The following is a 24796-nucleotide window of genomic DNA, read 5'->3' as shown; positions in this document are numbered from 1 at the left end:
AAACCTTCAACAGGTCTGAATTACACCCAAAAATAGTATCTGGACTGCGTAGAGGACTGGCCACTGGCCACCACAATATAATATATAGAAAACCTTCAACAGGTCTGCATTACACCCAAAAATAGTATCTGGACTGCGTAGAGGACTGGCCACTGGCCACCACAATATAATATATAGAAAACCTTCAACAGGTCTGCATTACACCCAAAAATAGTATCTGGACTGCGTAGAGGACTGGCCACTGGCCACCACAATATAATATATAGAAAACCTTTAACAGGTCAGAATTACACCCAAAAATAGTATCTGGACTGCGTAGAGTAGTGGGCACTGGGCACCACAATAAAATATATAGAAAACCTTCAACAGGTCTGAATTACACCCAAAAATAGTATCTGGACTGCGTAGAGTAGTGGGCACTGGGCACCACAATAAAAAATATATAGAAAACCTTCAACAGGTCTGAATTACACCCAAAAATAGTATCTGGACTGCGTAGAGGACTGGCCACTGGCCACCACAATATAATATATAGAAAACCTTCAACAGGTCAGAATTACACCCAAAAAAAGTATCTGGACTGCGTAGAGTAGTGGGCACTGGCCACCACAATATAATATATAGAAAACCTTCAACAGGTCTGCATTACACCCAAAAATAGTATCTGCACTGCGTAGAGGACTGGCCACTGGCCACCACAATATAATATATAGAAAACCTTCAACAGGTCAGAATAACACCCAAAAATAGTATCTGGACTGCGTAGAGTAGTGGGCACTGGGCACCACAATAAAATATATAGAAAACCTTCAACAGGTCTGAATTACACCCAAAAGTAGTATCTGTGACTGCGTAAAGTAGTGGGCACTGGGCACCACTATAAAAAATATATAGAAAACCTTCAACAGGTCTGAATTACACCCAAAAATAGTATCTGGACTGCGTAGAGGATTGGCCACTGGCCACCACAATATAATATATAGAAAACCTTCAACAGGTCTGAATTACACCCAAAAATAGTATCTGGACTGTGTAGAGGACTGGCCACCACAATATAATATATAGAAAACCTTCAACAGGTCAGAATAACACCCAAAAATAGTATCTGGACTGCGTAAAGTAGTGGGCACTGGGCACCACAATAAAAAATATATAGAAAACCTTCAACAGGTCTGAATTACACCCAAAAATAGTATCTGGACTGCGTAGAGGACTGACCACTGGCCACCACAATATAATATATAGAAAACCTTCAAGAGGTCTGCATTACACCCACAAATAGTATCTGGACTGCGTAGAGGACTGGCCACTGGCCACCACAATATAATATATAGAAAACCTTCAACAGGTCAGAATAACACCCAAAAATAGTATCTGGACTGCGTAGAGTAGTGGGCACTGGGCACCACAATAAAATATATAGAAAACCTTCAACAGGTCTGAATTACACCCAAAAGTAGTATCTGTGACTGCGTAAAGTAGTGGGCACTGGGCACCACTATAAAAAATATATAGAAAACCTTCAACAGGTCTGAATTACACCCAAAAATAGTATCTGGACTGCGTAGAGGATTGGCCACTGCCCACCACAATATAATATATAGAAAACCTTCAACAGGTCTGAATTACACCCAAAAATAGTATCTGGACTGTGTAGAGGACTGGCCACTGGCCACCACAATATAATATATAGAAAACCTTCAACAGGTCAGAATTACACCCAAAAATAGTATCTGGACTGCGTAGAGTAGTGGGCACTGGGCACCACAATAAAATATATAGAAAATCTTCAACAGGTCTGCATTACACCCAAAAATAGTATCTGGACTGCGTAGAGTAGTGGGCACTGGGCACCACAATAAAAAATATAAAGAAAACCTTCAACAGGTCTGAATTACACCCAAAAATAGTATCTGGACTGCGTAGAGGACTGGCCACTGGCCACCACAATAAAATATATAGAAAACCTTCAACAGGTCTGCATTACACCCAAAAATAGTATCTGGACTGCGTAGAGAACTGGCCACTGGCCACCACAATATAATATATAGAAAACCTTCAACAGGTCTGCATTACACCCAAAAATAGTATCTGGACTGCGTAGAGGACTGGCCACTGGCCACCACAATAAAATATATAGAAAACCTTCAACAGGTCTGCATTACACCCAAAAATAGTATCTGGACTGCGTAGAGTAGTGGGCACTGGGCACCACAATAAAATATATAGAAAATCTTCAACAGGTCTGCATTACACCCAAAAATAGTATCTGGACTGCGTAGAGTAGTGGGCACTGGGCACCACAATAAAAAATATAAAGAAAACCTTCAACAGGTCTGAATTACACCCAAAAATAGTATCTGGACTGCGTAGAGGACTGGCCACTGGCCACCACAATAAAATATATAGAAAACCTTCAACAGGTCTGCATTACACCCAAAAATAGTATCTGGACTGCGTAGAGAACTGGCCACTGGCCACCACAATATAATATATAGAAAACCTTCAACAGGTCTGCATTACACCCAAAAATAGTATCTGGACTGCGTAGAGGACTGGCCACTGGCCACCACAATAAGATATATAGAAAACCTTCAACAGGTCTGCATTACACCCAAAAATAGTATCTGGACTGCGTAGAGAACTGGCCACTGGCCACCACAATATAATATATAGAAAACCTTCAACAGGTCTGCATTACACCCAAAAATAGTATCTGGACTGCGTAGAGGACTGGCCACTGGCCACCACAATATAATATATAGAAAACCTTCAACAGGTCAGAATTACACCCAAAAATAGTATCTGGACTGCGTAGAGTAGTGGGCACTGGGCACCACAATAAAATATATAGAAAACCTTCAACAGGTCTGAATTACACCCAAAAATAGTATCTGGACTGCGTAGAGTAGTGGGCACTGGGCACCACAATAAAATATATAGAAAACCTTCAACAGGTCTGAATTACACCCAAAAATAGTATCTGGACTGCGTAGAGTAGTGGGCACTGGGCACCACAATAAAAAATATATAGAAAACCTTCAACAGGTCTGAATTACACCCAAAAATAGTATCTGGACTGCGTAGAGTAGTGGGCACTGGGCACCACAATAAAAAATATATAGAAAACCTTCAACAGGTCTGAATTACACCCAAAAATAGTATCTGGACTGCGTAGAGTAGTGGGCACTGGGCACCACAATAAAATATATAAAAAATCCTTCAACAGGTCTGCATTACACTGCACATACGGCTGCTCCTCCATCCTCTCCATTATATACATGTTGGAGTTTCAGCATGTGAAAACCTCTTGTTTTTGATAATATCAGTGCATTTTGAATATTTTTCAATTTGCCCCACACCACTGAATGTACTTTATCTATGATACGCATCTATCTATCTTGACTGCGTAGTGTGGTGGCCCCGATACACAATTTGGTACCGAGGCCACAATATAATTAAAAAACCCTCCACGGGTCAGAATTCCACCAAAAAAGGGTATGGACCGCGTAGTGTGGTGTGCTTGGAACACAATTTTTTACAGCGCCAACAATATAATTAAAAAATTGGGCATCAACTGTCACCGTTGTTTAATATCTGATACACCTAAATATGGACTGCACAGTGGTGTAGCCCCGGTAGTAAATTTGGTGCCGGGGCCACAATACCTTCTCCAACTTCCAAGTGTAGTGTTTATAAAGACAGACAGCGTCGAAGTGTTATTAGTTAACTTTCTTAACCCTAAAATTGTCCCTGTTGCAAATATTCTTGTAATGGACAGTTACTTTTTCATTGAAAGACTTAAGCTTTCAAGTGTAGTGTTTATAAAATATAAACAACAATACAGTAGTTTTAGAGCACGTCAATACCTCTTGTTTTAAATTATGACAGGGCATTTTACTTTTGGTTTAATTTCTTGAATTTGTTTAAATTTGGTTTTACTTTTTGAACATGGCAAACGACTGTTGATTGGTCATATAATGCAAAAAAAAAAGTTCCAAGATGGAATTGTCCTTGGGCCCTCACACCCACCCTTATGTTGTTGAAATAGGACATGCACACTTTAACAAACCAATCATTTCAGCGACAGGGCCTACCAAACTACTTTGGCTGAAATGATTGGTTTGTTTGGGCCCCCACACCAAAAAAGCTATTCATCTCTCCCTGTACAGACTAAACAGGCTCTACTGAGGCAAGATGTCGTCCTCATCCTCAACCTCTGATTCCTCTCCCCCTACAGTGTGTACTTCCTCCTCATCACACATTATCAATTCGTCCCCGCTGGACTCCACAACCACAGGTCCCTCTGTACTATCTGGAGGGCAGTGCTGTACTTCATTGAGGAATTGATTATTCATTTTTATAAACATCATTTTTTCAATGTTATGAGGAAGCAACCTCTTTCGCCGCTCACTGACCAGGTTCCCCGCTGCACTAAAAACTCTTTCCGAGTACACACTGGAGGGGGGACAACTCAGGTAAAATAGAGCCAGTTTGTACAGGGGCTTCCAAACTGCCTTTTTTTCCTGCCAGTAACAATATGGACTGTTTGACATGTCTACTTGGATGGTGTCAGCAAAGTAATCATCCACAATATTTTCTATTGTGACAGCATCCAATGCAGCGAGAGTAGACGTTTCTGCAATGGTTGGCAGGTCCTTAAGTCCGGACCAGATGTTATCAGCATCCCCGCCAGTGCCTCTTTTGGGAAAACTGAGCTTTTTCCTCGCAGCCATAGATGTGGAAGAAAATGAGGGTGGAGCTGTTGGCATGTCACGGTCCTCTTCAGAGGACAATCTCCTGACCAGCAGGTCTTTGCACCGCTGTAGACTTGTGTCCGCCGGAAACAGAGACACAACATACGCTTTAAACCGAGGATCGAGCACGGTGGCCAGAATGTATTCCTCTGACTTTAAAAGAGTGACCACCCTCGGATCCTGGCAAAGCGTACGAAGGACTACATCCACAAGAGCTACATGCTTGGTGTAATCGCAATGGCTTACCAGCTCCTCCCTCACTTTCTCCAGCTGCTTCTGCAACAGCCTGATCAGGGGAATGACCTGACTCAAGCTGGCAGTGTCGAAACTGACTTCTCGTGTGGCAAGTTCAAATGGCTGCAGAACCTTGCACAACACGGAAATCAGTCTCCACTGCGCTTGACTGAGGCGCATTCCCAATCCTTTGCCTATGTCGTAGGTGGCTGTGTAGGCCTGAATGGCCTTTTGCTGCTCCTCCATCCTCTGCAGCTGTTGCTGTTGCTGCGGAAGGGGATGCATCTACCCAGTGGGCTGTCACAGTCATATAGTCCTTCGTTTGCCCAGAACCACTTGTCTACATGTCCGTGGTTAAGTGGACAGTGGGTACAACCGCATTTTTTAGAGCACTGAGGACACTTGATCGTACTTCTCTGTACATTTTTGGTATCGCCTGCCTAGTGAAGTGGAATCTCGACGGGATTTGGTACCGGGGACACAATACCTCCATCAACCCTCTAAATCCCACTCCACTGATGGCGGACACCGGGCGCACGTCTAACACCAACATTGCAGTTACAGCCGCAGTTATACGCTTTGCAATAGGGTGACTACTATTGTATTTTGTGATCATGGCAAACGACTGTTGGACGGTCAATTGTTTTGTGAAAGACTTAGCGGTCTTACGACTTCCCCTCTGGGAAGATGACCGACTAACAGCAGCAACAGCAGCAGTGGCAGTAGTAGGCGTACCGCTGCAGGATTCCTCGGATGAATCCCGTTTTGAGGAGGACTCAGTCTGGCTGCTGACTTGGGCTGCAGGACTGAATCTGATGGAGATTGTGGAGGAAGTTGACGAGGAGGGTGTTGCTGGTGTGTATCCAACTGGACCACGGGATTTAGGTGTCCCTGTACCGATGAGGGTCCTAGCCCCAGTTCCTGAACTAACCACTGAACTATGAAGGTTATTCAGGTGACGTATAAGGGAGGATGTTCCTAGGTTGGCAAGATCCTTACCCCAGCTTATTTGAGCTTTACATAAGCTACATATGGCCATACATTGGTTGTCTGGATTTGGATAAAAATAACTCCAGACCGAAGAGGTGCATTTTTTGGTCTTCTGACCAGGCATGACGATGGGCTTTTTCATCCCATGGACATCAGCTGTTTCCCCCCCTGGTGCCTCATTTACAATAACCACATCACCATCCTCATCATCAAGTTCCTCCACAGCGCCAGCTACATCATCAATAGGCTCCTCCCGAGCCACCTCTTCCCGTACAGTGATGGGAAGGTCAGGCTTGACAACCACCAACACCCTTGGACTCGCCTTGAGGATTTGTGATAATTTCTCTTTAGAAGGCAGAGTTGTTTGCTGTTTTGTTGCTGACAGCATAACTCTCTTAAATTTTTTGTAGGGGGGGGGGAGGAGGAGGGATAAGATCCGTGGGTCAAGCTGAACCACAAGTCATGAACACAGGCCAGGGCCTAAGCCGTTCCTTGCCACTCCGTGTCATAAATGGCATATTGGCAACTTTACGTTTCTCCTCAGATGATTTTAAGTTTCTCTTTTTGCTACTTTTACTGAACTTGGGCTTTTTGGATTTTACATGCCCTCTACTAGGAGATTGGGCATCGGGCTTGCCAGACGACGTTGATGGCATTTCATCATCTATGTCATGACTAGTGGAAGCAGCTTCAGCATTAGGAGGAAGTGGGTCTTGATCTTTCCCTACTTTATCCTCCAAATTTTTGGTCTCTATTATATGTAGCACAAGATACTGCAGAATGTGGGAACTTGGTAATATTGCAGTACCAATGGACTTATACTGCTGGATCGGTTTTGCAAATTTGATTATAATTACTTTTTTTTAAAAAAAATTTATTTTAATTTTTTTTATAACTTTTTTTTTATTTTTTAAAAACTTGGGAACAATGGGGAAATAACTAAGCCCTTAGAAGCACAGAGCACAGGACACAGCACCACTGGACTGAACAGGACACAGCACAGGACCCAGCAGCACTACGGAACTCAGCAGGACAGAGCACAGGACACAGCACCACTGGACTGATACTGCAGAATGTGTGAACTTGGTAATATTGCAGTACCACTGGACTTTTACTGCTGAATGTGTGAACTTGGTAATATTGCAGTACCAATGGGCTTATACTGCAGGATTGGTTGTGCAAATTTTGTGGTAATTAAAAAAAAAAAAATTAGTTTTTGGTATTTTTTTAAATAACTTTTTTTTATTTTTTTAAACACAGGGGAATATTGGGGAAATAACTATGCCCTTAGAAGCACAGAGCACAGGACACAGCACCACTGGACTGAACAGGACACAGCACAGGACCCAGCAGCACCACTGACCTCAGAAGGACAGAGCACAGGACACAGCACCACTGGACTGAGCACAGCACAGCACAGCACAGCACAGCACTGAACTGAACAGCACGAGATATAGCAGGACAGAGGACCACCTAACACACCCTCCCTCTACCCTGATCAATGCCCGAGTGAAGATGGCGGCGACTAGCGGGGAATTTATAGGATCCGAGTATCGCGAGATCCGACAACGGGATTATGAGTCAGAGCCTCAGTTTCAGATTTGAATTTGGCGCCAATACCCGGATCTGTCTCGGATCCGACTCGGATCGGCAACTTTCGGGTGGGCTCGGATTTCATAAATCCGAGTGCGCTCATCTCTACAAATAACACTTCGACGCTGTCTGTCTTTCACATACTTGATGGGATCTCAATGATGAATGCTCTGTACCATGGTCGTCTAAAACAAGAGTTATTGACGTGCTATAACTACTGTAGTTTTTATAAATTATAAACACTACACTTGAAAGTTGGAGGAGGTATTGTGGCCCCGGTACCAAATTGGGTACCGGGGCCACTCCACTATGCAGTCCAGATAGATGCGTATCAGATATTAAACAACGTTGACTGTTGCTGCCAAATCATAAATGAATGAAAATGACCTGTCATCGTCAAAAACAAGAGTTATTGACACGCTCGAACTACACCCTGTATATGCTGCAGAGGATGTAGGAGCAGGCAGCTGTGCAGTGGAATTCAGACCATTTGAAGGTGGAGGTATTGTGGCCCCGGTACCAAATTGTGTACCGGGACCACTGCACTATGCAGTCCAGAAAGCTACCTCGGTGAAACGTTTTGGACTAAAAACAATATTGTGAGGTGTTCAGAATAGACTGGGAATTAGTGGAAATGGTTGTTATTGAATGTTATTGAGGTTAATAATAGCGTAGGAGTGAAAATAAACCAAAAAAACTTGATTTTAACACTTTTTATGTTTTTTTCAAAATAAATCCGAATCCAAAACCTTAAATCCGAACCAAAACCTTTCGTCGGGTGTTTTGCGAAACAAATCCGAACCCAAAACCTCAAGCAAATCCGAATCCAAAACACAAAACACGAGACACTAAAAGTGGCCGCTGCACATTCCTAATATAATGGTGGTTTTACACTAGAATACTGTTGAAGTACAGACAGCAGCTAGTGCAGTGTTTTCAGGGAGATAAGAAATGAATTCCCAATAATTGTAGCTACTGCAGTTAGTGGCTCGCTGAGTTGTGAAGACAGAAAAAACAGTGAATGTCTTATCTCATTTCAATAGGTTCATCAGTACAGATCTGTGGCGTTCATAATGCTTCTACCTTTAGGTGGAAACTTGATTCACATGCTTTCTTTTGGTACAAAGGGTTATGGCTGCGAAGTTTTAGTTGCAGCCAATAGAAAAACATGGCAGAAAATTAGGATATTTCTGTAGGCCCTACAGAGGCACTATGAATTAACAGTGGGCCACACCCCCTCTGGCACCTACCATTCATGGCCTAGTCCCACATGTATAATAAGTTTTTCACCAGTGCAAAAACAATCCGTTTTCTCCTGGTCCTGACTCAAAGCTGTGATTTCAATGGAAAAAGTTCTTGCACACCCATACACACACATTGCAGATGCTGTGCAGATGTGCACTATGAATAATAAAGGTAACACATCCACTTTTTTACCGTTTGCATTAGCCTAACAATGTTGACGTGCTGGTACACAATACCAGCACATCCACATTATTATGCTTATGCCAAGTGATATGTAGCTGTTCCTGCCAATTTCACACGCAGTTACATAAAATTCCACCCCCAAACTATGCAGTTTGGTAGCCAATTACCAAAAACATCCGGTTCAAAAAAATGGGGAGTAGCAGAAAGTTAGCAAAGCTGCGCTATCTGCTTACAAAGCCAAGTTAAAGCCAGCAATACACTGCATTCCCTTAAGTGAACATCCTAATGTTGATCCAGGTGTTAACATTGACATATATCAGCAATACAGTCTCAATGTAGTGTCACCTAAGGTCTAATGTCTCCAACACTAACCATGACAATACAGTGCAGGGGGTAAATGTATCAAGCTGAGAGTTTTCCGGCGGGTTTGAAAAAACAATCAGATTCTAGCTATCATTTATTTAGTAAATTCTACAAAATGACAGCTAGAATCTGATTGGTTGCTATAGGCAACATCCCCACTTTTAAAACCCGCTGGAAAACTCTCAGCTTGATACATTTACCCCCAGGACTGCACTGAACCATCCCAAAAGAAGGATCACAGATCTGTTGGAGCAAAGAGGTGGAGAGTGACATGCTGTAATAATATTACAAGTTGCTGAATAGGCAATATGTCCACATGCTACAAAACTATTATCCTACACTGATTTCAAGTGATATCTTGAAAGTCACCTCTTGGTCTGATACTAGTATTGCCATTGGATTTTTTTCTGAATCTGTAAGCTATGCTTGTGGATATATTGTTGATATATGTAATCAAGAACCAGGAACCTTGACTATGAATAAGATGCACACAGATTCCTCATTCTGACTCTACTACATAAATAAACATTAAAATGTTGAACATATGTAGATGTTATTGGTGGACAATTATAGTTTGCATATGTTGCAAAACTTGCAAAAGTAATAAATAATAAATAACCAGATGGAAGTAATAGGAAGGGTACGGATGTAATGGTTAGTTATTACACTTTTGATGAAATAATTGTGATATATGTTGTCAATCAATTACTTACTAAAAACATTTGCATTAGAAAACCAAAATACCATGGTGTGCAGGGGACAAAATGAATTGAAGCGAAGGAGAGAAGAGAAGAAGGAAAACAAAGGTAATGTAAGAACAAAGGAGAAGAATTAAAAAAAGCAGAGGAAGATTAAAATAGGAAACAAAATGGAAGAAAGGAGAACAAATGACATGAGATCAATGAAGATGAAAAGAAAGGAAAAGAAAGTAAAAGTGGAAAAGAAGGGAAAAAATATAGACAGGAGTGGAACTATAGTGGGTACATGGGATGCAGCAGTTATGAGACCCAGCAATGCCAGGGCGACCCTACCTCCGAAGCGCCCGCTCACTTTTTTCTAATTAAATTAATTAAATTAATTAAATGTCAACCAGCCAACCAGCACCCTGTCAAATACAAATGTGATTAATTAGCCCTCAGTAATCTCTAATAGTAAACACTTTTTCTTTTAGAAATGTCACACTTTAAATGGCTATCTCTGTCTCTAAACAGGGATTCCTAACCAGACACATGCTGCAATATGATTGGCCCAATGTCATAATCAACATCATTTTCCCCAGAATCTGCAGCACGTGCAATCAACAAATATAAAACAGGACAAAATACAGATAAATAAGGGGCAAAATAAACAACATAATAAAAATCAATAAAAGAAGAGACAATAGAGAAAGGAACTACGTAAGAAGACACAACTGGAACAAAGGAATCTTACAAAAAGGATGAAGAGATATGAGGTAGAGAGGGCCAAACAGAGTTAACATTCAAGAGGAGTAGGGAAGTAAACAGGGCCGGATTAACCCGAGGTCTAACTGAGCTACAGCCCAGGGGCATCGGGCATCCAGGGGGCCCTTGAAAGTGCTCAGCAGCATTATTGATCGGTCGGGGGCGCCCCCAGCCCGATCAATGCTGCTGAGCACTTTCACAGCAGTCCTCCTCCAGCGTGCTGTAGTCTCCTTACTGAGATTTCGCGAGTCTCACTCTCACGAGATCTCCTCAGTGTTTGTATGATTCAAGGTTGGCCCAAGTCTGGTCAGGATTGTGAGGGTATAAAATAATTAATAGTTATTAAGATGTTCAAATATATGTGTGAAATGCCTTAAAATACTACATACTACAGATGCAGGACAACGCCTTGAAGAAAAACAAGTATTTCCTATAGAACAGACAATAGCAGGATGCCAGACTGAAGGAAACGGCCGGCAGCAAAAGCACGTAATGCTGAACAAAGGATGTTGCCTTATATGTATTATTGTTGCAAAGAAATATTTGCTGAGCTAAAGAGATTTCCTTATATGTACTTGTTAACCAGTTAATGATGGACCCTAGCTATAAATAAAGGGCCAGTCTGCAAAGACCCTCAGAGCTGATTTTGAAACTGCAACACCATGTTTGTGTTTCACTTCTTCACTCTGCTGTCGACAGCAAAATACCATATAGGAAATCAGGTTATCAGAGATCGATAATGAGGGCACCATGCCTTGGTACCCCGACAGGATGAACAGGGTGCAGCACAGACAAGATCCTGAAGACGGAAGTGTGAGCTAGTGATAGGATAGGATGGCAAACAGAACATAGTGGGCAAGTAGGGGAGTATTTCTTGACAAGATCGAAAATGTAGGAGGTGGAGGTATTAAAGAGAGTTTTATAGGTTAGAGTAAGGAACTTGGACTATCTTCTGGAGGGAATGGGGAGACAACGGAGGGCTTTACAGAGAGGCACAGTGGAAGAGGAACATGGGAGAGGAAGATTAGTTGCAACATCGCATTCAGGACAGATTTCTGGAGGGGCAGATGTTTGACAGGCAGGCCAGAGAGGACAAGAATGCAATAATAAAGCAGCAGATGACAAGAGTGTGGATGATGTTCTTGGGGGGGTATTCAATTGTTCCTCTGGCCGCCGGAAAAACGAGCGCGTTAAAACTATTACCGTTTATACGGTAATATTGCACGCAAAAACCATTAATACGGTAGTTTACTCTCTGAATTTCATCTCGCCGCTCAGGGAGCGGCGAGATGAAATTCAGCGAGTAATTACCGTATAAGCAGTAATAGTTTTAGAGCGCTCGTTTTTCCGGCGGCCGGAGGAACAATTGAATACGCCTCTTGGTGGTATTCAGGGAGTAAAGAGTAAAAGGACTGGATATGGAGAGTGAAATTGATGATCCTCAGAAAAGGGAGTTGGTGTTGGGTAATAGGTTACGAGGGTTGTTGGACTGGGAAGAGATAAGGGTTTGAAGTTGGACTGTTTTGCAAGAGAGATGGCAGAATAATAGGAGGACAGAATGAACTTGAAATGGGTAAAGTCAGAACGGGACTATCCACAGAGGCACTCAGCAGAACAGAAGTACCTCTGATAGTAGTGAGTGTGCCAAGATAGGTGTCCATAATGACAGAGGTGAAGTGTGTTGGCAGTTGAGGCTTCAACCATTGCTGTGGAGATGGTGGAGTTGTAAAAGGAGACTGCTGCATTAGGGTAGAACAAGGAGGAGATGGAAGAGAGGAATGGCAGGCAGAAGGTGGCAGAGAAGCATGAGGGATCAAGACCACGCAAGTTGCATAGTGTCCGCAGTGTTTTGGATGCAGAGGGGGAGTGGGAAGTAGGGTTAGGTGGAAGGAGATAAGATTGTGGTCAGAAAGCAGAAAATGATGAGTTAGTGAATTCTGAGATTTCACAGAAGTAAGAAAACACAAGATCAAGGGCATGTCCATCATAATGTGTGTGAGAAGAGGTCTATGGAGTGAGACCATTGGTGAAGAGGATGGAGAGGAGTTTTGAGGTAAAATTACCATTTGGGTTATCAACAGGGATTTTGAAATCCCCAAGTTTGAGGGTGGGTAGGCTGTAGGAAAGAAAGTTGGAGATCCAGGCAGCAAAATTGTTGCAGAATAGTGAGGCTGGGCCCGGAAGGCAGTAGATAACTGCAAAATGGAGGTGAAAATGGGATAAGATGTATGGTGTGAGTCTCAAAGGAAAAGAAAGAGAGGGAGGGGACAGAGATTAGGTGGGATGATGTTGCAGAGAAATGGGGAAGAGGATAAAGTACCGGAGGTGGTTAAATGGTGATGATAGGAAGAAGCTAGTACTACTGAATATCAGAGGTGAGGGAAAAAAGGTGAAGGCACATGTAGATAATGTCTTATGGAAGTGGAGTAGAGGAGAGGGAAAGGAGAGGACAGACTTCTTATGGGTGAAACTGGGTTATAGTACTAGGTGGTAGTTAGTCAGGAAGCAGAAGTATATTGAATGGAAGGCACAATTGTTAGGTAGAAAGCTGAAGAGGAGTGAGTGGAAAACATAATGGTAAATAGCGACTACAGTACATGTAAAAAATATACTAGAAGAGACATATGAGGGGAATGTTGGAAGGAACACAGTAGTGCTGGGTCCAGGGAAGATAACTGGAGGGTAGGTAGCTTGTCAGTTGAGGGGAAAAATGTAGGAGAGTCACTGGAGCATTGCATGGCTAAAAGTGGAGAGAAAATGGGTGACTAATCAGTCCTTTGCGCATTGTACAAAGATACAGGAGCAGGGGGACGGAGGAGTCAGCAGCATATACAGGTTAGGTAGCAGGAGGCTTGTGAGGTGGTCAAGTAGAGCCTTAGTGTGCTAGAGAAGCAGTGATAACATTGGTGATAGAGAACCAAAATGGTTCAATGGGGTTCCGAGCCCTTCATGGGGTTCTAGTAACTATAGGGAAGCTACTGGTGGATGGACACAGTACCGGACTGCCTTTGACATTAGCATAGACTCTTGACTGTTGCCTTCAGGCCTGACCAGGTAAAGGGATGCAAAAGTCAAGAAGGAGTAGTTAGGGGGTCACTGGGGGTTTCAGCAGGTATGTTAGCGCACAGGCATTTACATTTACCCAAACTTGGTGTTTTTTGAGGCCTCTTCATGGTGCATGTCCAAGTTACAGCCTTAGAACCCAGTTGTAATTAGATAAACAAAAGGCTAGACTGCTCACAACAGTAACAGGAGTGAGAATAATAGTATGTTATTTAATTTGGGGAATGGGTATCCCAGATGCAAGTGGATAAAAACTGAAGCTGCATAGAACTCACACAAGACACAACTAACTGGCAATAACAGTTAAACTCAATATTGTAGTGTGTGGCCCTTAAAAGATCAAGGTATCTAATGATTATCCAATAATAAATGGTAGGACTGTTGGTTTGTCTATCCAGTCATCTTCTGACCACACTAATAGCTGCCATGTAGAATCTAAGGGCTAGATTTACTAAGCTGCGGGTTTGAAAAAGTGGGGATGTTGCCTATAGCAACCAATCAGATTCTATCTTTCATTTATTTAGTGCTTTCTACAAAATGACATCTAGAATCTGATTGGTTGCTATAGGCAACATCCCCACTTTTTCAAACCCGCAGCTTAGTAAATCTAGCCCTAAGTGTTCTTCTCTCTTGATTCGAGTGTGTAATGGACAGATCTCATACAATTTGACTGCCCCCATGTTTGGCCAAATTGGACAGTGATTCTGTTTCATGGTGTGTTTGGCTGACTTTATTTACCCACTGTAATACATGTTACACTCGCCAACTGCATGTAAGTGATCCTTAAATTACACCATCAGAAAATGTATAAAAATGTCAGTAGATATTATACTTTTCATTAGAAATGCACATGTATACAATTATATATGCATGCAACAAATATACTGTTTATTAACATTTATTGATAATCATATACATTGAATGAAAAGATATATGTCTGCAATATGTCTACAATAAAGCCAAATAGTGTCAGCAGATTATCAAGAACTCAGAAAGTAGATACATTCCCCAGACATCACCATGAAAGCGACACAATACAAAGCTGAGCAGACAAAGTAAAAAGTATCATTTTGGTCTAAAAGAAAGATCTCCTAATAAAAATTTACTTTCATCAGACAGTGTGACCATAAATGCTACATTTCACAATGCAATTTTAATATTAGTACTTTTAACATATTTATCCAAATAAAGATTTTAAATGATAGTAAAGGGACATTTGGGCTAAAAGTGTAATATTTATATTTTTTTATATTCAGGTTAATCTGCATGTTATTGCACATTTACTTTATCTAATGCTCTTTTAATGAGCAAGTGTATTTCCGATGAAGAAATGAGGAAACAAAGACATGAAAGCTGCCACCTCTTGGTTACTGGTAAAATCAGGCACTTGTGCCAAAAATGCTGCAACCACTCCAGTCTCTCAAACACGTCAGTTTGCCCTATATCCACTCTTTGCTACGCATTTACATTTTTGCAGATGTTCTCGAGAGTCCGGATGCCTCTAAGACGTTCCAGGTGAATCAACATGAATGTGCTACAGCCAGAAGTTTATTTTTATATTTTTAGATATGTTTCTACTCTTTGTGTATTATTTCAAAACAAACACTGTGTTGAGGAGAGATTCGAAAAGTGTTTCACATTTGGTGCAGACTTATCTGCATATTTCAGAGGTTAAGTGTAGATCAATAGAAATATATTAACACACAAAAATCACAGATGTACAGAATGTACAGCAAGAAATGAGAGGAATGTTGACAAAGTGGTTTACTGGGCATTCTGTGGGATTTATTCAGTTGTTACACTGATATCATCACTCATATAAAGTGTATGGTAATTGATCAAGAGTTTACTTTTGTGACATAGTAAATCCACAGACGTGCCATACAAGATTGGCTTCATTTCTTTTAGTCAATACTGGAGACTTTGATCAAAGAAAAATATCAACCCAGTGACTCTCCAGCTGTTAAGGAACTACAAGTCCCAGCATAAACTTGCCAACATTTTATTCCACAACAGGAGGAGAGCCACAGATTTCCTAAGCTTGAACAAAAGTCTAAGTAAAGTTGTCTGTTTGAAGGAGACCGTTACATAGTGTTTGCGAGTGGTGTGGTTGGGGTAGAAAGGTTTTCCTTCTTACATGTGTGCTCTAAAAAATCTTTGTAGTTGATGCGGCCATCCAAATTCTGGTCATATTTGGACATGATGTGATAAATTTCATCTTCGTCAAGCACAAAGTTGCAGAGCTTCAAAACAGATCTAAACTCAGGCAGAGATAAGTAGCCACTGCTGTCCATGTCCAGCTTCTTAAATGCCCTTCGAAGAGTCTTCCATTCTCCTTGCAGCTGCACATTAGAAGAGATGAATTGAATGTTTAAACCCCCCTATGTCAATTTTGGAACTTGTTACCCTTAAAATAATCCAATGTTTCTATTAATTTCAAACAAAAAACATAGAATAATAGCAACTCCATGAATAAAATAAACAGTTTAATTACCAAAGCTGCTTTCACAAGTGTACTGTCATCACAAACACCTCATACAAAGCAAATATATTTTAGTGGATAGATGGATGAAATGAGACATATGTTGATGGCTTTAGAATTCTGATGAGGCAGTTGCTGGTGTCAGATTTTATAAAATCTGGCACCAGCAACTATCTTGTCAGAATTCTAATGCCCTTTATGTTGTAACTGCACATTTTATTGTAATCTTTGATTTATACATTTAATTAATTTTTTTATATTTAATAATTACCATTATGCATAATTTGCTGTAATATACTATTTTTTTTATTTTTGATACTTCCTCTTTAAATAATAAATAACTAGATATTCTGGTCTAATACTGTAACTTCCTTCATTTGTTTCTTCTTAAGGGATGGTTTTCTCAACCACTCTATATCTGATATTTGTACATAGATACTTAGTATCAAGATGTAAATTGTGGGGCCATAGCTATAAGCAAGCTATATAAAGAGAAACGCATGCAATATCACTTATAAACCAGTGAGAGAGGGGGTTTTTCTACCGCACCAACTTCAGGATTCTTTCCCAGTCTGGTAGAGAAATGTTCTTGAATAATGTATACTATTTAATTATATATCATATAAATCAATTTAGCTGGGGTGCTACCTGGAAACCATACAATATCATAAATAGGAAGAGGAAAGGACAGAAGTTTCTTGATTTAGGTGCACCTAAATCAAGAAACTTCTGTCCTTTCCTCTTCCTATTTATGAAACCAGTGAGAGAACCTGATAGAAATCAGGGGCCACACTAACCTCCTAGGGCCGCACCTTACCCTTAATCTCAGTAAAAAGCCAAAACATTACATTTAATAAAAGAAAGAGATATACATCTGTAATAACATATCAGCATGCATTTTAAACAAGTGCTACAAGCTATAACAAATGTGGCAATAAAGCAGGAAGGAGCTGGGGTCCGCAGGTGATGGCTTGGAGGGATGTCTGTTGTCCATCATTGTCATAAGCCTTGATATCACTGAAGTTATTGACAGTGAGAAAAACTAGTCAAATATTTGCTCCTGAGAAAAACCTAACACTACTAAATGACATGCACCGCGGCAATTATTCTAGGTCTGAATGAGCTTATGCACTCTTTTATCCCCTATTTCCCCCTAAATGTTACTTTCACTTTGGTACATAGCAGTACACAGGGCCAGACTGGCCGTCTAGCCCTTCTGGCAAATGCCAGAAGGGCCGATGGTTAGTTGGGCCGGTCCCCATGCCCGCTGAGCAGCAGCACCTCCCTGCGTGCTGCTCGGTGGACGGAGACTCAGTGATGTGCCGCCTATGCAAGTAAACACATGGGACGGCACCACGTGACAGGTGTCGTCCCATGTGAGCAGCGTGCAGGAAGGAGGTGCTGCTGCTCGGGCGGGCATGCGGATGGCTGGATTGGATGTAACAAGGTAAGTCTGTGTGCCTGTGTCCCCATGTTGCTATAGTGTGTGTGTGTGTGTGTGTGTTCATGTTGCTAGAGTGTGTGTGGCCCCATGTTGCTATAATGTGTGTGTGTGTCCCCATGTTGCTATAGTGTGTGGCCCAGAGCCGTAATGAGGTCAGTGTGGGCGGTGCCGCTGCCCAGGGCGCAGTCCCAAGGGGGTGCAGTGGCCGCCTGCACCTGCATCTGTGTGAGGAGTGACAAAAAAAAATAATTAAACAGACCTCAGATTCAGACTGCCGGCTGCCCGGCGCATCCAAGATGGCGGCCGGCACCCTGATCCACCCCCTTCTGAACTCTGCCCTCTACCTCAGTCTGATTTCATGACGTTGCTAGGCAGCAGAGGAGCAGAGAGGAGCCAGGCAGCGACGGCTGGTCAGGAATAAAGACAAAAAAGGTAAGCTTCAAAGCAGGGGAAGGGGGATGTGTGTTGCTATTATGGAGGGAGGGAGGATGTAAGCTGCTATTATGGAGGGAGGGAGGGAGGATGTAAGCTGATATTATGGAGGGAGGGAGGGAGGGGGATGTAAGCTGCTATTATAGAGGGAGGGAGGGGGGTGTAAGCTGCTATTATGGAGGGAGGGAGGGGGATGTAAGCTGCTATTATGGAGGGAGGGAGGGGGATGTAAGCTGCAATTATGGAGAGAGGGAGGGTGGGGGGGATGTAAGCTGCAATTATGGAGGGAGGGAGGGAGGGGGGGATGTAAGCTGCAATTATTGGGGGATGTAAGCTGCAATTATGGGGGGAGGGAGGGGGGGATATAAGCTGCAATTATGGAGGGAGGGAGGGGGATGTAAGCTGCTATTATGGAGGGAGGGAGGGGGGGATGTAAGCTGCTATTATCGAGGGAGGGAGGGGGGATGTAAGCTGCTATTATGGCGGGAGGGGGGGATGTAAGCTGCAATTATGGAGGGAGGGGGCATGTAAGCTGCTATTAGGGAGGGATGGGGGCATGTAAGCTGCTATTATGGAGAGAAGGAGGGGATGTATGCTGCTATTAGGGAGGGGGGATGTGTGCTGCTATTAGGGAGGGGAGGAATGTGTGCTGCATCTTGCTAATATGGAGGGGGGATGCTGCTATGCTTTATGAGGGAAGGTGAGGTATGCTGCCATAATGTGTGAGGGAAGGGGGGGATGTATTAATATAATGTGTGATATGAGGGTAGGGAGGTTGGGTGTCTTAGTACATGGGTGGGAGGTAGGCTATTAATTTAATGGTGACGTTTAGGTGGGGGGTAATTATTTAATGGGTACTATTTTATTTGTGGGGTGCTGGTGGGTCAATTTTAATTATTGATGGGGCTTTTTAATTTAATGGTGGGCTCTATTAATTTCAGATGAGGTATTTGTATGTGTATTGTGTATGTGTATTGCATTCACAAAAATGCTCTCTGTATTGTATGGTGGTCATAGGAATGCTCTCTCTATAGTATGGTGATTATAGGAATGCTCTCTCTATAGTATGGTGGTCATAGGAATGCTCTCTGTATAGTATGGTGGTCATAGGAATGCTCTCTGTATGGTATGGCGGTCATAGGAATGCTCTCTGTATAGTATGGTGGTCATAGGAATGCTCTCTGTATAGTATGGCGGTCATAGGAATGCTCTCTGTATGGTATGGCGGTCATAGGAATGCTCTCTCTATAGTATGGCGGTCAAAGGAATGCTCTCTGTATAGTATGGTGGTCATAGGAATGCTCTCTCTATAGTATGGCGGTCATAGGAATGCTCTCTCTATAGTATGGCGGTCATAGGAATGCTCTCTGTATGGTATGGCGGTCATAGGAATGCTCTCTCTATAGTATGGCGGTCAAAGGAATGCTCTCTGTATAGTATGGCGGTCATAGGAATGCTCTCTGTATAGTATGGCGGTCATAGGAATGCTCTCTGTATATTATGGCGGTCATAGGAATGCTCTCTGTATAGTATGGCGGTCATAGGAATGCTCTCTGTATGGTATGGAGGTCACAGGAATGCTCTCTGTAAGGTATGGCGGACACTAGGAGGCTCTTTATATTGTATGTGTGTGTGTGTGTATATATATATATATATATATATATATATATATATTATTAATTTCGTGTGATGGTGATAAGGGGGCACAATGTGATAAAGATGGCTCCATGGCACGGTGTGATAAAGGAGAAACTGTGATGGAGGGCACAGTGTGATGATGGGGCAGTGTGATACAATGGTACCGTTACATTTATGTTTTAATTTGTTTCAGTGAGTTTTATTTAAAAAAACAATTAATTTTTTGTACAGCTAGCATGTGATAGCTGCATTTAAAGTACTTTGACTCTATGGTGACTTATTACATAAAGATCCTTACAAAGCCAGACCGAGAAGAATGGGGAGGGAGGGGTTTCAGTGCGGTCTAGAATGTGTGTGGCCCCATGTTGCTATAGTGTGTGTGTGTGGCCCCATATTGATATAGTGTGTGTGTGTGTGTGTGTGACCCCGTGTCACTATAGTGTGTGTGTGTGTGGCCCCGTGTCACTATAGTGTGTGTGTGTGTGGCCCCGTGTCGCTATAGTGTGTGTGTGTGCTGCTGCTCGGGCGGGCATGCGGATGGCTGGATTGGATGTAACAAGGTAAGTCTGTGTGCCCCCATGTTGCTATAGTGTGTGTGTGTGCTCATGTTGCTATAGTGTGTGTGCGCGTGTGTGTGTGTCCATGTTGCTATAGTGTGTGGCCCAATGTTGCTATAATGTTTGTGTGTGTGTGTCCATGTTGCTATAGTGTGTGGCCCCATGTTGCTATAGTGTGTGTGTGTGTGTGTGTGTGTGGCCCCATGTTGCTATAGTGTGTGTGTGTGGCCCCCTTTTGCTATAGTGTGTGTGTGTGTGTGGCCCAATGTTAATATAGTGTGTGTGTGTGTGTGGCCCCATGTTAATATACTGTGTGTATGTGGCCCCATGTTAATATAGTGTGTGGGTGTGTGTGTGTGTGGCCCCATGATAATATAGTGTGTGTGTGTGTGGCCCCATGTTAATATAGTGTGTGGCTATATTAATATAGTGTGTGTGTGTGTGTGTGTGGCCCCATGTTCATATAGTCTGCGTGTGTGTGTTTGGCCAGGTTCATATAGTCTGCGTGTGTGTGTTTGGCCATGTTCATATAGTCTGCGTGTGTGTGTTTGGCAATGTTCATATAGTGTGCGTGTGTGTGTTTGGCCATGTTCATATAATCTGCGTGTGTGTGTTTGGCCATGTTCATATAGTGTGTGTGTGTGTCCGCAGTATTTTAAATATAGTGTGCGTGTCTGTGCGCATGCGCAGTATTTCAATATAATATGTGAGGGAAGGGAGGATCTTAATATAGTGTAGGCTATTTAATGGTGGAGTGTAGGTGGGGGCTAATTATTTAAGGCAGTGGATCCCAAACTTTTTCAGTTCAAGGCACCCTTAGGGTCTCCATAATTTTTTCAAGGCATCCCTATGCCAAAATAATTTCCAAGTTGTCCCCTGCCTTATCATTGGCCTTAGCTGAGGCACCCCTGTGAGATTGCCGAGGCACCCCAGGAAGCCTAGGCACACAGTTTGGGAACCGCTGATTTAAGGTGAGGTGAAGGAACCTTTAATTTAATGCTGTGGTGGTTTAGAGCTATCATTTGAATATGGGGCTGATTTTGGGGAGGAGGGCTATTTTATTAAATGTGCATATGAATTATTTATTGCCATGGATGGCTGTGGAAAATGGCTATATTTATTAAACTTTAATGCTATTTAATTTATTGCTGGGACTGTTTGAAGGGAGGGAAATATGTTTTGAGTAAATGGGTATATTGTTAATTTAATGTTGGGGCTGGTTGGAGGGATATAGATCTACTTATTAAAAGTGAATATTAATATTCTGGAGGGAGGCCTGATTATAAAACGTGAGTGCTATTGTTTTAACACGGGGGCTGGTTGGAGTTTTCTAAATCTCATGTACCCATATTTTTTCAAAATAGGGCATCCAATATTCCAGGATCAAGACAAGCATGAACTGAGCTAAAGAAGCTAGCAGCTACAGGCGGTGAAAATGACCAAGACAGGTAGGAGAGAGCAGGACAGTCTGCCAACTGTCCTGAATCTGAAGGGGACAATCCTGAATTTGGGTGACTGTCTCACTTAGTCAGGATTTGGTCTGACTGCAAGGACAGTTGGGAGCATAGGCAAACCGAGGGTGGGGGGTTTCCTAGTGCCTGGAAACTCCCTCCAACCCTGGGGCACTGTATAATTGAGGTGCCTGGACCCTGCTCCCACTCCACACAGCTCTGCTTGAAAAGGGAGAGCTGCGTGCACCTAACAGTGGTGCACGCAGCATTGCCCATGTATATTATGAGGATAGGAAGAGTTGGTGAGCAGCCAAGCACTGTCTAAAATAATAGCCACGCTTCAGCTACATGTGCAAATGCAAGCAGGATAAGTGCTATCTGCTTTGCTTCTACATCTGTTCACACATTCGAAATTTGCTCTCCTGTAGAGCAACATCCTAGGTGGACTTACTCCTAACTCTAATTCAGGCCCATTATATATGTTCAAATTCAGTCAGGATAATAACTGTATATATTGCTCTATATCTTTGACTGTATCTGTGCTATGAAGTTTTGGATGTTTAGTTGGCCTACAGAGATATATATGAAATGATTTGAATATAACTTCTGGTATTAATTTATTTAAAGGAAATAGCGCAGGGTGCTTATTTATATAATTGCACTTGCACTTATTTTTTATATTGTGTATATTTTGAGATAGGAAATTGTTATTTCTGAGACCAGCGTAGAAAATTGATTTTTCTGTTTTAACCTTTCTAAAGGAAATGCCTTATTTCTGATGCATATTTCTTATACAATGAGACTTTGTGGATAGAGGTCTTTTGTGTATTGGGATGTGTTTTGTATGGAAGTGTCATTGTTTGGTGTTTGTAAGGTTGCTAGTGGAAACCTCCAATTAGGCATATGGGGAGGGAGTCTGATAGCAGGAATTGCTAACTAAGTTTTATGATGAAGTGTCAAAAGCCTGCTGTGGCCAAAGGCCCAGCAGAGAGTCGTTACTGTGTGGCCTTTTTTAGTCAGAGTGTTCAAACCTTTCTGAACATTATAAACAGCATATAATGCAGGGCATCACAGAGTCTCTAGAATTTCATAGATTAGTGTAAATATTGTTGGCTTTGCAATGCATGTAAATCCATGTTTGTGTAAACACATTGCTTCCTGATTCTAAAAATAGCCTGTGTCCAAACTGTATAAAAGGCACTGGCTTGTATTGAAAAGTTTTTCTTCAAATTACATCTGACCTTAGCACTGGCACCTTCAGCCAGTGTGAGAGCAAATAGACATCACTTGCTTCAAAGACCTGCTTGAAAACATCTTCAATATTGCTGTATTCCTGTGACCTGCAGATTAGACCCTAAATCTAATCCGTTCTCCAACTGTTTCTGAGGTTAGACCAAGCTTTTCCGATACCACCGCTCTGCCTGCTACCCAGGGCTACCTTAACAACATTATGGGCCCCTGGGCAGAGCAGTGTAGCGGGGCCCCTACCTCTATATATGTGTATCATATATATAGATATATATATATATATATATATATATACAGAGAGAGAGAGAGAGAGAGAGAGAGAGAGAGATAAATATAGATATATAGATATAGATAGATAGATTGCAGGATTTTTTTTTTTTTTTGCAGGATTATTTATTTTACTTAAGAGCCCTGTCTATGGAGCCCAATGGAAAAGATGGCACTGCTGCTACCCTGCAGCCCTGGTCAGTGTGATAGGCCAGGGGGGGATCCATCCACAGCAACCCTGATCTATAGGAATAGGTCAGGGGTACCAGCCCAGGTACACCAGTAAAGGGGTACACTCGCAGCATCAGTTATCCGGCCATTATTCCCGGGACTACTCCAGTTCTGTAACACAGTACCCGAAAATAACTTCTGTTCACCACTTTAATGTAGTGGCTTAGAGTAGGATAGTCAATGTTATCTAGTAGATGGTAAAGCAGCCCTAATGACAAGTTGTCTCCCCAAGCCATTTACATAGTCAGAATCAAACTGACTGAATGGTTGAATTAGTGATACCATGGTCTGCCACTATTATACTGGTACAAAGATATAGCTTGTTTTGTTATATTTAATTGTGTGGGGTTTTTTATTCATTAACAAGTAATAATGAATGAATAAGTTCTCTAAAACCAAGATACTTTTTCATGTATTAAACATTGTATGTGTTTAACAGTCATAAGATAGATAGACAGACAGAGAGATCAGGTGCAGAGATTACTTGTAAAGTATACAGTACATAACTTTTTCCATTTCGAACATAGTTTGTTCAGTTAACAAGTAGGGCTGTGCCCATAATTGAGGCAGTTAAACAGGGAAAAATTAGTATTCCCAAACCTCTGAATAAGGGGCGTGAGTTACATTCATGCACGATGCAGTACTTTTCAGGACACACTACTTGTCATTTCATGCATGGCTAGTCATGCACATAATATAGGCGGGTGTCCAATGCAAATTGGCTGGACCTCATATCTGCCCTCTGTGTCATTCTTCTTATAAATACAAAACCTCAGCTAATCTGTCCATATTGAGGGCAGTCTGTTTTCTGCAGCAGGTACTGGCCTTTGGTTTTACTGATTTATTGGGTGTCCATTTCAAGTGTTTAGTGCCCTTAATAATTATGCACAGAAACAAAGCAGCGTCTTTGCCCAGGACTAGATGAGAAACGTCTGGTCTGAGAACAGGTGGAGGGGTGAGGAGGGGTGAGGCAGCCAATATATACATAACACATCAGTATAGTCTGTGGTCGGAACAAGAAATAAACACTAGTATCAGCCAGAATTGTATTTTTAATATGTTTCATTTACTGTCTGAGGGATGTAAAAATCTAATTAAACCTACAAAAAAACTAGTAAATGTGAAAGGAAATACATTCATTATAGTCTTGAAAACTGATTAAAGGTTTCAGATGCA

The 24796-nt window shown here is 42.0% G+C and overlaps 1 protein-coding gene across 1 annotated transcript in view; it reads right to left on the bottom strand.

Moving 5' to 3' along the window:
• Positions 1-14744: 14744 nt before the first annotated feature.
• LOC142139400 (EF-hand calcium-binding domain-containing protein 6-like) overlaps positions 14745-24796 on the bottom strand; it is a 101059-nt gene continuing 91007 nt past the window's right edge. The window contains exon 18 of the mRNA XM_075196975.1: positions 14745-16212. Within this exon, the coding sequence (XP_075053076.1) occupies positions 15955-16212 (258 nt within the window). The 3' untranslated portion in view covers positions 14745-15954. The remainder of the gene's footprint in view (positions 16213-24796) is intronic.

Source organism: Mixophyes fleayi, chromosome 1 (genome assembly GCF_038048845.1).
Source record: "Mixophyes fleayi isolate aMixFle1 chromosome 1, aMixFle1.hap1, whole genome shotgun sequence".
Taxonomy (NCBI): domain Eukaryota; kingdom Metazoa; phylum Chordata; class Amphibia; order Anura; family Limnodynastidae; genus Mixophyes; species Mixophyes fleayi.
Note: the sequence above shows the minus strand (reverse complement) of the source record. Positions and strands in the feature narration are given on the sequence as shown.